We start from the raw sequence: 15,712 nt of genomic DNA, 5'->3' as shown, positions 1-15,712 counted from the left end.
TATCTTTCCTCAAAACTTTTTCCTCTAGCATCTCAATCCGTTCAATTAATTTGTTTCCAAATACCAATAATGAAAGACAATAACATGTGATCCAGGATTTTGTTACTGGCTGCAAGATGTCTCTTTTGCACATGTGACCAAACAGAGAGAATTCCAGGTCACAGAGAGCTCAGCCTCACTTTCTGGCCAGTAAAATGGTAGGAACCCAAGAAACTGATTCTTGACGATCACCAGCAGTCATTTCACCTACTCATTCATAATTACCTTTCTTCTTTCCACACCCACATCAATCACAAATTTGACTCCACTGCTCCAGATCAAAGACTCTCCAGAGCTGGTAGTTAACACCACTTTTCTTTGATAAACTTGGCATCTTTTTTCTGTTTCATCATTTGGCTTGAACAATGTACATTTCTCTTTTGGATACAAAGGAACTACTACCAGTTCTCCAAGATCTGGGTTTAAATTAGATCCTTCTTGACAGACAATTTCATAGGCTTTTTCAATATCCTAAAATTAAAAATATCGTCCATGAGAATAAAGTACAATACATACAACTTCACTATTTTATTTTTTAAAGTCTGAGTTAAATAAAACTATAGCCAATAGCTGCACAATGTATCCAGGGAAAGAAATGCCTCCATTGATGCCTAAGAGTTTTATTAAATAAGGAAATAGAGTGTAACTGGATGAGAAAATTTCTTTCGGGAAGTTAAATATAATTTATCAACAATTCCATTGCTTTTATTACAAAATGGGTTTCCTCTTGTGAAATATATTATCTTAACCTTTATGTATTTATCCTGCTCTTTTTCTAGCTTGATGCAATTCAGTGACAGGTAAACAAGAGTTATTCTCATATCAATGACAAACTAACACTGTGCTTTAATGGAAGCAGAAGTAAGAATTACAAAACAATGGCTAGATTTCCTATACAAGTACATATACAGGACACTCCATGAACAAGATTCCTATCTGGTCACTGTGAAAATGATTTTGACCCCATTAGCACTTTAAAATAGCAGAAATGCTGTAAAGTAGGTAGGAAAATATTCACCACCATTTACATCTTTGCATGACTCAGACATTTAGAAATACCTTTTCTAAATGTTTCACTACCAACCTCATATAATCTTATTATATTTGGACCACATATAAAAATGATGTCACAATGTAATTCTTATTCCTCTTAAAACTGTTTTCAAAATTTCTGCCTTCTTAAGGGCATAACAAACTATCAATGGATGAAATCCCACTTACGTTACTAAAAAAATTTCATGAAAAATCCAAGTGAAAAAAGAATGACTTCTCATGACCATTATAGGTTTTAAAACGCAGTTTCATCTTCCATTTCTTTAGTTTGCTTCTCCTTCCTTTCCATACTATTTGCAGAACGGGGCTAGAATTAACTGAAAGGTTCCGGAGGAGGACAGACTGCTCTGAAGATTTGCCTAGAAAACTGGCAAGGTACCGCAGGTCTCTAAGAACTGGGGTGAGCCGCAGAGCAGCTGCAACAGGCTCCCAGGAAGCAGGGCAGTGGCTCCAACCTAAAAACACCTTCTTGGTGATAGCGAAAGGATATATAACAATTTGGCTAGATATTACCATAAATCTAAAGTTTTCCATTTAACTTGGTTTACTTTTTGTTTTCAGATTAAAAGATGATTAAGTGATAAAAAACACCATACGATAAACATCAGGGCTTAAGTCAAGTTAGTACCAAGAGCAGTGACTTATGCGGACTCCTCCGCACCAGGTGTGGTGCTGAGTGCACAGCCGGGGCAGACGTGAGCTTGCCCAATGTGAATGGACTACTGGGTCACCACAACAAAATGTCTGAACATAATTCTACCATTTAAAATGTATTTCTTAAAATAAAAAGTGACAACTGGTACATTTCTATTAGACTGCTTGGCTTTGTTTTCATATGATATTTAAGTACTATGGAGAGTGTTAGAAGTTTTATAGAGAAATCAAGGAAGTTTCAAACACATGGGGGCATATGATCAATAGCTCTTAACATGAATTTCAGAGCCAGACAAATATTAAGAACACAGGGAAGCCAAATGGTAATCCTGATATTAGTAAGAAAAGGGAAAAAAGTCCACCAGACTATTGAATTGTGTTCAGCTTGTTAGGTGGTAAAGGGGAAAGGAAAACCAGGAAACATTTATAGAATTTGGGGCCCAAGTGTGAGGAAAAAAACGGATTGCAGATAATGTTTGCTGAAGGAGGAGCTGCCTCAGAGACTCCGGGCTGCACCCACCCAGGTCGGAGCAGCAACTCCCACCCCAGGAGCCGCCTCCTCTGCACTGGCCAAACCCCTCCGCAGCTTTCACTGCACTTTCCTGTCTAGATTTTAAGCCTCGGCAAGACTGAGGGTTTCTTAATAGAAAATGTCTTTCAACCTGACTTTGAGGAAGATTATATACCTTTCTAAATCCTGTGACCTTTACCGTTTCCACTACCAGTCTAGATGAGAACACATCTTCTCAAGTCTGACCATTCAAAAGTCACTCACTAAGCCACTAATTAGTTTTTATTATACCTCTAAGAACCAATATAAGACCACATCCCTACCCCCAATTTTGCTATGAGCTTTATTTTTCAAAAACCCACTTTAGAATTTTTGCTTAATCTGATTTGAAAAATGATTACTCACACTAAGTCTTAATTACAGTTTTGAAGTTTTTTTCAATTGTGATGAAAGCACATCCTTTTCACCTGGCAATTCTAATATTCGAATGTTTGAGACTTCAAATTTTGCTATTCTTCCCTTCCTTAGGCTTACCCAGTTACAAAGAGAACCTCTGTTTTCATAAATCCTTCTCCTATCTCCTTAATCATTTAATTACTTCCTTTAGATAATTACTGAATATCTTGGATCATGCAGGAAATTTATTTAGGGAATGACAATAGAAAGAATAAATCACTGTAAAGCATAGAAGGCTTAATTCACTTACTATTCAAGAGAATGTGTATAACATTTACACAAAAAACTGATAAATATTCTTTCATTTTATGTTTGAGATTATACATGACTTTAAGAAAACAGATAAAATCTAAGCTGCCTAAAGCTAGGAGGATTATCCTTTGAATATAAAAACAGAAAGCATGCAGATATTTGAGCTCAGATAGGTAGCTGAGAAACTTGTCTTTATTCAGCTGGTGACTAAGCCAATAGCAAATAATTTTATTTTAGGTTTCTATTAACCACTGCAACCACTACAGACTCGGTCTAGGTCTAAAAAGTAGTGCTTGCAATCTCTGAATGAGAAGATGGTAGGGGAAAATAAAAGGCCTGACAATTAGCCTCTAAAAAGAAAAGTCTAACTCTTAAATTTATGTGGTTTTTAAATCAGTCAACAGAGTAGTGGAGAAGGAAGTAGGGTCAGTGTAACTGCAGTTTTTTTTTTTAAAAAAAAAGCAACTCCATATGCACCTGACTATATAAGAGCAATAAAAAGCAATAAAAGAATGGAAAAGATGTTCAGCTGTATATTTCCAACTGCTCTTTTGAAGAGCCATTTTCAAGAAACCTGAGTTAAGAATTTTCTCATTCATCTTTTTAAGGAAAGGAGCCCCAATACTGGGGGTGTGCTGTAAGTTATTTCTTCTGACTAAATACCCCCTATGATTATTGCAGGTACACTTGTGGGTAATTCTGTGTTATTTTATTCTGTGCCAAGTACAAAGGTAATATTCCTAATCTCTGGGCAGTGCTCCTTGCAGGAAGGGAGGCAGCCAGGAGGCAGCATGTGACGCCCCTACAAAGAGACAGTGACCTATGGCGAGCACGAGGAGTGCCTGTTTTGCATCTGGGGGAGCGCAAGATTCCATCCCAGTCTAGAGGATGTTGGCTCTGGAGATCATTTCTACAAACCCCACGAATGCCTCACCCCACCTTTGTTTTCAGAACAGCATGTGATTTCAGAAACATTTCCTTGTTCTCTCAGAAGTCAGTAACTGGCAACACAGGTTTTAGCTTATCTGTGTTTTTTCTAAAGTATAAAAAAACAAGGTGTGTTGGAACCAAATATTTAAACAGCTAATTAGCAAACAGAAACCTGTACTGTGAGGTAATAAAAGCTTCCAAATGAAATGCCTTAGGGCTCTGTTAGGTTAGGACAAGACTTACTTACTTGTTCACAGGCCAGAAAGACTACAACGTCCCCCTTCTCACCAGAGTGGTGAATTTCAAAGATAAGGTGCAAAATAGACTCAAAAGAATCCTTTTGAGCCCCACTAAGGTACACAACCTCCACAGGGTGCTTATTTTTCACTTCTATGAGAGGCACGTTTCCATAATAAGAACTTAGTTTGCTGATCAGGTGAGGTGAGGAGTTAATTATGAGCTTCAGTTCTGGTCTTGCTAGTAACACATCTTTAAGAAGTCCAAGTAACACATCTGTTGCAATGCTTCTTTCATGTATATCATCTAAGATGATGACCCCATAGCTACCCAAAAAAGGACTGGACATCATTTCTCTTTGCAACATATCATCAGTACAATACCTATAAAGAAGAAATATTAAAGTTAGGATACTCTTAAAAAGTCATACAAAAAAACTTCCAGACAATAAAATTGCCCTTCCTATATAGTTTTCTCAAAATCAGTAGTTCTAAATCTTTATTGGAGGCCACAGATTTCATTACGGTGATAAAATCTACAGACTGACAACACAGAAAAATACACATGAACAAAAATTTATACACAGTCTGCATCTGAACTTGAGGTTAAAGACTTCTGTCCTAAATGTTTAATATGAATATTAGCAACAGCTGCATTTAACACATGCCCTGACATTTTCAAATGAAAAAGTAATACCACAAAACACCCTTGGCATTTTCCCCCTCCCATGATTCAATGGCAGAGTTTTTAGTCACAGCACACAATTTCCAAGGGGAGAATAAAAGAAAGACTGTCCTGGCTCAGACTCACTGCCCAGCTAGCCCACCGTTAGAATTCTGCCGATAGCTCACTTGGGGCGCAAGACATTAAGTGTCCCCAAGTGTGAAATAAGGTCCACAAATAAACAACCAAAAACATTAAAAAAGTAACTACTTATTTGAGGGCAGCATGGGAATTGGCTCCTATGGGGAAGTAGGGGGTAAGAGAAGGTGCATTGATGAGTATAAAGGAATTTTCCAGTTCTCAGGATCATAATTAAAAAAAAACACCACCACCTATTACTCATCTAGCTCCATGTGCACACATCTTTCCGACACTATTTACATATTTTCCCATGTTATTCCTTGAGGAAACCAATTCTATAAGTTTTCTACCCAACTGGGTATTTACTGTGTGTGTGTGTGTGTGTGTTAGGTGCTTACTTTTATTTATCCTTGTGTGCACAATGGTGAACATAGCAGTTTTTGAGGCTGTTCTATTTGAAAGTTCACTTGCAAAATTGGTCCTTGGCTGGCTTTTGGTAACTTAGACTTAGGGAGAGAGCTCCCACCCTTTCTAGAACTGTTAAGAGGGGCTTGCTCTGCCTAAACTGTACAAGCAATACTGCTTTCCTTCTGGGAATCTAGAATTTTGGTGCTTACTAGACAGAGTGTCTAAATGACCAGCCCCCACTTGAAAACCGTGGGCAATGAGTCTCTAATGAGCTTCCCTGAGAAATTAAGTGCATCCCATGTGACTCCACTGTGAGCAGACCCTTGGAAGCCTGCACCTGTTCTCCTCCAGCCTTCACTCCATGCGCCTTTTCCCTTTGCTGATTGTGCTTTGTATCCTTTTACCTAATAAATCATAACCATAAACACTACTGAATGCTGTATCTTGGAGTTCTCCTAATGAATCATCAAAGTTGGGGGTGGTTTGGGAGCCCTCAGTACAGTCCTCAATTAATCTCTTTCAAGGAAGAAAGAAAAGGAAGGAAACATTTATTAAGCTCCTTTTATATGCCAGGCATTGTGCTGATGTATACATTTTCTCATTTAATAAATCTTCAAAGTAGACATCACTATCCTGTATTTATAAATGAGAAAACTGAGGTTCAGAAAGGCTAAATACCCTGCCAAGGTCATAAAGCCAGGGGCGCAGTCAAGATTTAAACCTGGATATCTATTACATTTGATGCTATTGTTATAAAGATTGCTTCCTTGGCCTCAAAGGTTTTGATGATAAAATCCATGTTAATCCTCTCTCTAGCTTTATGGGACCAAAGTTGTTTTTTATTTGGGTGGAGGGATGAGGGATTAAGGATCTTTTTTTGAGCTAATTTCAAACTTACAGGACAGCTGGCAAAAATAATACAAACCCCATACAAAACCTTCAACTCCACCCTCCAGGGACCAAAGCTACTCTCTGCCTTTCTTCTCATACCTGTTTCATCCTGTATCTTTCCAAATGAGAAGTGACACATTGTTGATCAAATTTAAAAAGAATACTGCAGCATTATAAGTGTAAGATGTAAATAGGGATTCATCTGAAATTTAGCTTTCAGATCTTTTGCTGAGGTTAATTAGTTGATATAATGATGGAAGTTATGAGTGCGTCCTTCCCAAAAACACATTTTTAAAATATCTTTGTTACTTCCTTAATGTTAGAAATTAAACCTCTATTCCCTCTTTAGCAAAACTCATATAATCACTGATCTTATAGGAAGAAATGTTCCCTGTATGGTGGAGGAGGTATGTGTATTATATAAATATATCTAAGCTTAATTAAAAAGGGAGAAGATAGTGATTTATTACACTCAGCAATTAAGGCAAGCAATTCCAGTTGATTATATAATACTAAGAGAATCACCTTTTTTAAGTGCAATCCTAAAACTTACTACATGAACCTTCATATCTTACACACATCAAATCAAGAGATATATTTCTTGCCATTTTGTTGTTAAAATACATGTTTGTACAGTGTTTACAAAAGTGCTGTTGTGCTCGCTTCGGCAGCACATATACTAAAATTGGAACGATACAGAGAAGATTAGCATGGCCCCTGCGCAAGATGACACGCAAATTCGTGAAGCGTTCCATATTTTTGTATGGGCCATGATGTGAACCATTGTCTATGAGGTGCAGAGGTGCCCAAAGATGTACTTACCAAATCCAATGGATGTGTCATGATGATGGGAACGAGTGTTGTTGGGGGGGGAGAGGGGGGGTGGGGGGGTGGGGTTGAATGGGACCTCACATATATATTTTTAATGTAATATTATTACAAAGTCAATAAAAAAAAAAAAAGTGCTGTTAATGATAACTATGCAAAAAGATATACAGACATACTGCCCAAGTTTCAGGAAATGCAGTGGATATTTTAAATTTCTAAGACTACTCTGAAAGCTAAGAATGTAATAAAATATAAAAAAATGTTTAATTAATAATTATATATAATTAAGTGAGAATTTGAGAAGTTAAAAAAAAATCTGCATTCTAGAGGGTCAAATTTGAAATCAACATGTCACTTCTACAAGATAATTTATTTCTAATTGAGAAAAACTAATTTAAGTATACAATATTCAGGTGTTCATAGTTTCAAAAAAAAAAAAAGCCTAAAAAAAGCTTAAAGAGGGACGCGGACTTGGCCCAGTGGATGGGGCGTCCGTCTACCACGGGGGAGGTCCGCGGTTAAAGTCCTGGGCCTCCTTGACCCCTGTGGAGCTGGCCCACGCAGGGGTGTCTCTCACGTAGGGGAGCCCCACGCACTGGGAGTGCGCCCCGTGGGGAGAGCCGCCCAGCGCTAAAGAAATTTCAGCCTGCCCAGAGTGGCGCTGCACGCGCGGGGAGCTGATGCAGCAAGATGACGTAATGGGGTGAGACACCGATTCCAATATTTATTTAAAAAAAAAGCTTAGAGAAAAACTAGGGTGTTATACACAGGGTCCCCCAAATGGTAATAGGCATAAAGATCAGCTTTACTAAGTGCCTATTATGTGCCCAATACCGTATTAGATACTAAAGGCTTACAAAGGAAATAAAAGACAATATCAAATATGGAACAATGCTTCCCATAGTCAAGAGTCACCCTTAAGTCTTCTGATTTAACAGCTATTTAGTCTGAGAGTATTCAAAATTATGGCTAGCATACCTCTCCAAGAAAATGCATCTGGGCGGCGGACTTGGCCCAGTGGTTAGGGCATCCGTCTACCACATGGGAGGTCTGAAGTTCAAACCCTGGGCCTCCTTGACCGGTGTGGAGCTGGCCCATGTGCAATGCTGATGCGCACAAGGAGTGCCGTGCCACGCAGGGGTGTCCCCACATAAGGGAGCCCCACGTGCAAGGAGCGCACCCTGTAAGGAGAGCTGCCCAGCGCGAAAGAAAGTGCAGCCTGCCCAGGAGTGGTGCCACTCACAAGGAGAGTTGACACAAAAAGATGACGCGACAAAAATAAACACAAATTCCCATGCCACTGACAACAACAGAAGCGGACAAAGAAGACGCAGCAAATAGACACAGAGAACAGACAATCGGGGTGGCGGGGGGAAGGGGAGAGAAATAAATAAATAAATAAATCTTTAAAAAAAAAAAAAAAGAAAAGGCATCTGATTCTAATTTAGCTTTGTTAGTACAGAAATAGCCAACATAGAGAGTGCTCACTACCTGTCAGCACATGTACTTACTTCCTGCATCCTCACAACAACCTTGTAAGCATGTACATCAGTCATCCCCATTTTGCAGATGAGGGAATTTTAACACAGAGAAGTGAGGTGACTTGTACAAGGTTACAAGTTAGTAAGTGATGGAGACCCCCATTTGACAGTACAGATAAGGAGGAGGAAAATAAAGTATTACTTTTATCAAAGGGAGGCTTTTTAGTAATTGTGGCCTTTACCCTCCAATTCAAACCCTATTAACAACACAAGAGATATCTGTTGACTCTGTCAATTTTGATGACTGTCAGAACAGGAAAGTCCAAAGTCCCAACAACAGGAGTCATTATAAAGTGAAGATACTGTAACAATGAGAGGACAAGGCAGCACAGAACATGCAAGGGCCAAAGCAGGCCACTAACTTCCATGCGCCTTCAAAGGTACGCTAGCTTTGCAGCCTATTCCACATTAAGAAATGAATACTACATGCAGATAGAGACTAACAAATATTTCTACATAATATTCCTTTGGCATCAGAATTGTCATGCTTGGGTTTTTCACCCTAAAACAAACACATGAGAGTCAAATCTCAAAATGTAATAGATGTTTAAAAGGGAGACACGTCTTTGACCTACTTAAGCAACATTACTAGCTTTTTTTTCCAGTTATTTATCTCTTTTTTTTCCAGTTATTTATCTCTGTGGCTTTGTAAAAAGGAAGCATATATGTAAACCTGATTCCATATTAATTAAGAAAAAAAAACTGCTGATGGCATTAAAGATATAAAAATCCATACATTAGTTTTAGAACCTAGACAGAACCATCATTTAATTAAAATCAGGACAATTCAAAAGGCCACTTTGAATTATAAAGGATAAGGAATGAACCTTCCAAGCTGAGGCTATCCTTCACCTTTCAGGTTTGTGAATTCATAAGGAGCAGGGAGGGTTTTATATATCTTTTGTATTACTCATGAACCATTTGCATAATAAGTAGTTTATAAGTATATATTAATTCAATGACCCAAGGACATCACGGCTATAATAACAGAAGGTACCATATATTCAGGAAGTTCAAGTCACAGTTCTTTTGGTCTAAAGATTCTGTATAGCTTGATACTGACCTGATAATAACATAAGAAAGACTAAAGCCTTCTATTTCTGAAGATAAACATTTGAGGGAAAGCAACTTAGTACAAACCAAATGAACAGCATAGACTTTCTGACTTGGAAACAGAAGTGCCCCAGAGAGTGCAATTGCCATTAAGTGGCTAGCTGGACAAGGGCAATCCACTTTTCTTCCACTCTCAAATGTATTGAATACCCTCCATGGGCCAAGCATCAAGTTAGACACTGGGGGGAAGTGGACTTGGCTCAACAGTTAGAGCGTCCACCTACCACATGGGAGGTCTGCGGTTCAAACCCCAGGACCTCCTTGACCCGTGTCAAGCTGGCCCATGCTCAGTACTGATGAGCGCAAGGAGTGCCCTGCCACGCAGGGGTGTCCCCCGCATAGGGGAGCCCCACGCACAAAGAGTGTGCCCTGTAAGGAGAGCCACCTACTGCGAAAGAAAGTCCAGCCTGCCCAGGAGTGGCACCGCACACTCAGAGAGCTGATGCAGCAAGATGATACAATAAAAAAAGACACAGATTCCCCGGCTGCTGCTAAGAACAAAAGTGGACACAGAAGAACACACAGCGAATAGACACAGAGAGCAGACAATGGGGGGAGGGGGGAGGGGAGAGAAATAAATAAAAAAATAAATCTTAAAAAAAAAAATTTAGACACTGGGAATAAGGATATGAAAAACCACCCTGCCCTCTTCTACTAGAGCATAGCTTCCCAAACTGTATGCCAGGCAGCCTGGTATGCCACAGCAACGGGTTGCTCGTGGGCACATATTGTGATCCTGGGATACTTACCTCCCTACTTCTTGGGTGTCCAGGTAAGGCATGGAGCACCTGAAGCCCTTGACATGGTCAGCTTTGGCTGCAAACTACTTTGACCATTTCCTTAAGGTGCTGGACAGATAGTATTTCCTTTGTAGGTTTAGATATAAAAATGCTTGACAAGTATGTTTCCCCAATTTTCCTCCTTTCCTTTTACTCATCATAAAGCTAAACACAAAAGAGAGATAAAAGAACTGTCCCCTTTCCTACAATTTGCAGCAGCCTCTGAGAAGGCTCGCTGGAACCCAAAGGACCTTGAAAAGTAGTCTAAAAAACATTGATCTAAACTGATGGAGGTTTATATACAGTTCAGCAGTAGCCCAGTGGGTTTTTCACTTTAGAGCATGTGAGCATCAGGGAATGCTCTACTTCCTGGAGTAGGTGTCCCCTGCAATTAGTAGGAATCAGCCAAACCCAGAAGAGGCACAGGCACTCCAAGCAGAACGAAAGGAATGGAGAAAGGCACAGAGGTGTGAAAGTCAGGGGCATCTGGAAAACAGCATGTGTCTAGATGGCTGGCACGGGGGCAACATGTACACGACCCATCATGAGGCAGAGCCTGAAATGCACAGCTTGAGGGACTTTGGGGGCCAACTTAGCTAGCGTCCTTTTTCCTGAAGATTATGGGGCATGGTGGATGGCGCCAATGTAGGAAAACAACTGGGGTGTGTCAGGCTAGTGCCAGAGACACCAGTTACTATCGCACACCATAGAGGCAAGAGTAATGTTCTCTTTGCATTGTAGAAACCAAGCCGAGAGTCATCAGGAAGAGCAGATGCAACCCCAACCAACCTCAGGATTGTTTCACTGGTGCAGCAGTTTTCAAAAGGGATCACGTAGCCGACCTCATGACCAATGTTAACATCCATTTCGTCCGCCACCCGCAGGGCGAGCTGGACCGCCGTCTGCTTGTGGGCCTGCGTGCAGACCACGCCCCCGTGCTGGTAGTGGATGGAAAGGCAATATTCGGCACACCACTGTGGAACCTTTAACAGGGAAAAATGAGGAGGGGTCATATAGCACCATCTTAGCAGGGCTCGTCTTATAAATGAGTGTTTCTTTCACCTCATTTAATCCCCAGTGGGAAGTGTTAGGTCTTATTTAGTGAAACTCTGAACAATCTGAACTTACACACAGAATTATTACTAGCAAATAAAGTTAATAATGCACAAGAGTAAGCAGGGACTGTGAAAACTTAACTCCCAGACTAAAGAAAGGCAGATAAAAATAAAGGGCAAAAGTAAAAAAAAAAAATTTAACTTCAATTGTTTTTTTGAAAAGATTAATGTATTTACAGATTAATTTTTCTCTTGTTACAGTGAAGCCCCACCAAAAGGCAGCTTTTGATATCAACTCTTTTACTCAATGTAAATATTAAATAACATTAAATTAGCAACAGTGAGTCAAAATTAAAATATTTCCATTTAAAATAATCTAAACAATGAGAACAAAACATCTAGAAAAGGCTACTTAACATTTCCCTATGGTATTAGTCAGCCAAAGGGGCGCTGATGCAAAGTATCAGAACTCTGTTGGCTTTTATAAAGGGTATTTATTTGGGATGGAAGCTTACAGTCACAAGGCCCTGAAGAGTCCAACTCAAGGTACCATAAGAGGTACTTTCTCACCCAAAGTCATTGGCCACATGTAGAAGCAAGATGGTAGGTAATATCTGTATAAGGGTTCATCCTTCCTTCTTCGTTATACTTTGTGGCCCCAGTTTCTTCTGATCTCAGCTGCAGGCTGGCATAACGGTTGCCTCTCTCTGTGGGGCTCAGCTGCTTTGGTCTCTTCACAAGGTCAGCTGTAGACAAACAGGCTCATCTCTCTTCCCGGGGCCTCTGTCATATCTAACTAGCTGTCTCTTCCTCTGTGTTCTTCTCTGTGTGTTTACTTCCATATGAGAGTGTGTTTTACCACAAAGGGGGCTGGGACACAATGCTGAGTCACTCTAAGGACAGGGCTGAACCAGAACCCTAATCTTAACATAATTTAATCAGATGTCTCAGCTGAATCTAATGCAATCAAAGGGTTATCACACCCAGAGGAATAGACCAGTTTACAAACATAATCTCTCTTTTTGGAATTCATAAATAATATCAAACTGCCACACTCCACCCTCTGAATTCCCAAAACACATCACAACATTAAAAACAAAACAAAACAAAATCTTAAATCAGTAACAATGCTAAGTATAAAATCACATCACAATCAGTTTAAAGAAATAGTTTGTCTTGGGGCAAAGTCCTCTCTGGCTATAGAACCTGTGAATCTTATAAAACAATTTATCTGCTTCCAATATACAAAGGGAGAGACAAAGGACAAACATTTGCATTTCCATAAGGAGAAACCGGAGGGAAACATGAGTCACCCATACCCTACAGTTCTGTAAATCTGCGGGGCACACTCCATTAGATTTCCAAGTCTGAGAGAGTCATTTTCAAATCATGGTTTCTTCTCCTTGGGGCCTCATGGGGATCCACCCTTTCCCTAGGCTTGCTCAAGGGCCATTTTCTTGGTTCCATCCTCATTAAGCATCTGGGTAGGGACCGAGCTCTAGACCTCACCCTCCAAGAACCTTGGGGTGATGGCCACACTTTACCCAATCTTTGGGGTAGAATCTCAGCCCCCTTAGTACAGTGAGGGGAAGGCAACATTCTCCCTGATCTCTGGCCTACAGGCCCAACCCTCTCAGAGCAATGAGTTGGTGACTTGGCCTTCCCTAATCTATGGGGTACCAACCTCCCCCCCACCTCAGACCTACAGGATGTCAACCTTACTCTCCCCAGCCCTTGGGGAATGTGCTCCATCATCTCAGTAGCAAAACTCTCCCTGAAGAGGGGGCTGGGACATCCACCCTCTTCAACTGCCTGAGGAAACTCACCCTCTCCATACATATGAGTGGGGTTCCTCTCTTGGCCCAAGGAGATGCCTTAATTCCAGATCTCAGCTTCCAAGGTTTTCCTCTTAAAGCTCTTTTCCCTTTCATCTCTCCCCTGTATATCCCTTTTAGTCCAGGCTGATCCTGATTTTGTTCTTACAACTCTCCCAAAAAGTTTGTTGCTTTACCAGGCAGGAAACAGGGGTCTAAGCCATCATCAGACAGTAAAACTATCCACAAGTCTTCCTGGATAACTGCATTTTCAGTTCTGACTTACAAGTTCCAAGTTTAGTTAAGTCCTCAAATGGGGCGCTATTATCTGGGGGCTTGGAATTTCCAGAGTCAGTTTCTGGTTTCATCGTGCCCAACAGTTCATTCTCATCTTATCTCTCTTGTCTAGCATTTTACTATAAGCTACAAGGAGAAGACAAGCCACATACTCTGAGTTTGCTTTGGAAAGTTCTTTAGCTAAATACCCAGGCTCGCCATTTTCAAATTCTGCCTTCCATAAAACATCAGGAGTTAATCTTGCTCAGGTCTCTTCGACTTTAAAACAATCACCTTTCTTCTAGTTTCCAAAGTAGTTTCATTATTTACCTCTACGGCCTCATAAAAAGTCTCTTTAGCATTCACATTTCTATGAACAGTCTCTTCAAAGCACTCTACTAGGCCTTTTCTATCAAGCATCTCATAATTATTTCCTTCTAAGGTCTTATAAAAAATAACTTTAGGCTCCATATTACTACCAACAGTCTCTTCAAAGCAATCTAGGACTTTTTCAATCAAGCATCTCACACATACTCCAAAAAATACCCCCTAGCCATTTATAAAACCATTCTAGCATTTTGGTAATTCCAAAAGCACCACCCCACTCTCAGCACCAAATTCTGTATTAGTCAGCCAAAGGGGTGCTGATGCAAAGTACCAGAACTCTGTTGGCTTTTATAAAGGGTATTTATTTGGGGTAGAAGATTACAGTCATAAGGCCCTAAAGAGCCTCAAAGTTACTTATGATGTACTTTCTCACCCAAAGTCTTATGCCACATGTTGATGCAATATGGTGGGCAATGTCTGTGAGGGTTCAGCCTTCCTCTTACTCTTAAGGCTCTGTGGTCCCAGTTTCTTCTGATCTCAGCTGTAGATTGGCATGAGAGTCATCTCTCTCCCCAGGGTTCAGCTGCTCTGCTCTTTTCACAAGGTCAATTGTAGACTATCAGGCTCATTTCTCTTTCTGGGGCCTCTGCCATTTCTAACGAGCTGTCCCTCCCTCTTCCTCTGTGTTCTTCTCTGTGTGTCTTCTTCCATGTGAGAGTCTGTTTTATCAGCCCACCAAGGGGGCTGGGATTCAACTCTGAATTGCACTCTCATGAGATACTTGAATCAAAGCCCTAATCTTAACATAATTTAATCAGATGTCTCAGCTGAATCTACTACAGTGAAAGGGTTATCACGCCCAGAGGAACAGACCAGTTTACAAACATAATTTCTCTTTTTGGAATTCATAAATAATATAAGGCCGCCACACCTACCAATAAAAGCTAAAACATACTGGAAATTATCAAAATACAATTAAAAATAAGCCAGTGAGATAATCAATGAACCCATCCAGATTTGGAAAGAGTCAATTTCCATCCCAAAGAACACAGAGAAGCTCCAAGTGGAAGCAAGATAGTTCCATCCACCTGCCCCATGGGATCTAAGCCCCTTCTCAATTACAGGCAGAGTGGGCATCCCTCAGGATTGGGGAATGAATGATGGACTAGAGTAGACTCACTGTTATTCTACTATAGACTTGTTATTCAAGCAATGGAGGAACTTTTATCACTCATGTGAGGCAGTGGCCAAAAGAGTTTCTGAGGGGAGGGAAAGGGAAAAATTGGGGTAATATGAGGGCATTTTTGGACATTGGAATTGTCCTGAATGCCACTGCAATGAAGATATAAGCCATTATATATCTTGTCATAATTTACAAAATTGTGCAGGAGAGAGTTTAAACTATAATGTAAATTATAATCCACACTTAGTGACAATGCTCCAGTCATGCTACAGTGTTCATCAATTGTAACAAACATACCACACTAATGAAGGATGCTGTTAATGTGGGAAAGTGTGTGTGTTGGGGGGAAGCGAGTGGGGCATATGGAAACGCCCTATATTTTTTATGTAACATTTATATAAACTAAGTATCTTTAAAAAAATAAAAATAAATAAAAATTGAAAAAAAAGAATCAATTACATGGTGCTCTTGAGCCATTTATTTTAAAAATCCATTTATCTAAAATATATTATGGATCAACTACTTCTTATCAAGTTCTTTGGGCAAGGATTATTATAGAAG

General features: G+C 40.0%; 1 protein-coding gene and 1 non-coding gene across 5 annotated transcripts in view; one reads left to right on the top strand and one right to left on the bottom strand.

Moving 5' to 3' along the window:
• Positions 1-15,712, bottom strand: part of DHX32 (DEAH-box helicase 32 (putative)) — a 59,094-nt gene that overhangs the window by 18,231 nt on the left and 25,151 nt on the right. For all 4 annotated transcript variants that reach the window (XM_058298154.2, XM_071215628.1, XM_058298152.2 and 1 more), the window contains 3 exons: positions 11,286-11,479; positions 4,143-4,515; positions 265-510 (listed from right to left, as the gene is read on the bottom strand). In XM_058298154.2, the coding sequence (XP_058154137.1) occupies positions 265-510; positions 4,143-4,515; positions 11,286-11,479 (813 nt within the window). The remainder of the gene's footprint in view (positions 1-264; positions 511-4,142; positions 4,516-11,285; positions 11,480-15,712) is intronic.
• On the top strand, positions 6,891-6,996 carry LOC111767272 (U6 spliceosomal RNA). The gene has a single exon (XR_002799136.1). It is a non-coding gene; the product is annotated as a U6 spliceosomal RNA (small nuclear RNA).

The sequence above is a fragment of the Dasypus novemcinctus genome, chromosome 6, assembly GCF_030445035.2.
Source record: "Dasypus novemcinctus isolate mDasNov1 chromosome 6, mDasNov1.1.hap2, whole genome shotgun sequence".
NCBI lineage: Eukaryota > Metazoa > Chordata > Mammalia > Cingulata > Dasypodidae > Dasypus > Dasypus novemcinctus.
This window is presented reverse-complemented; position numbering and strand designations above follow the sequence as displayed.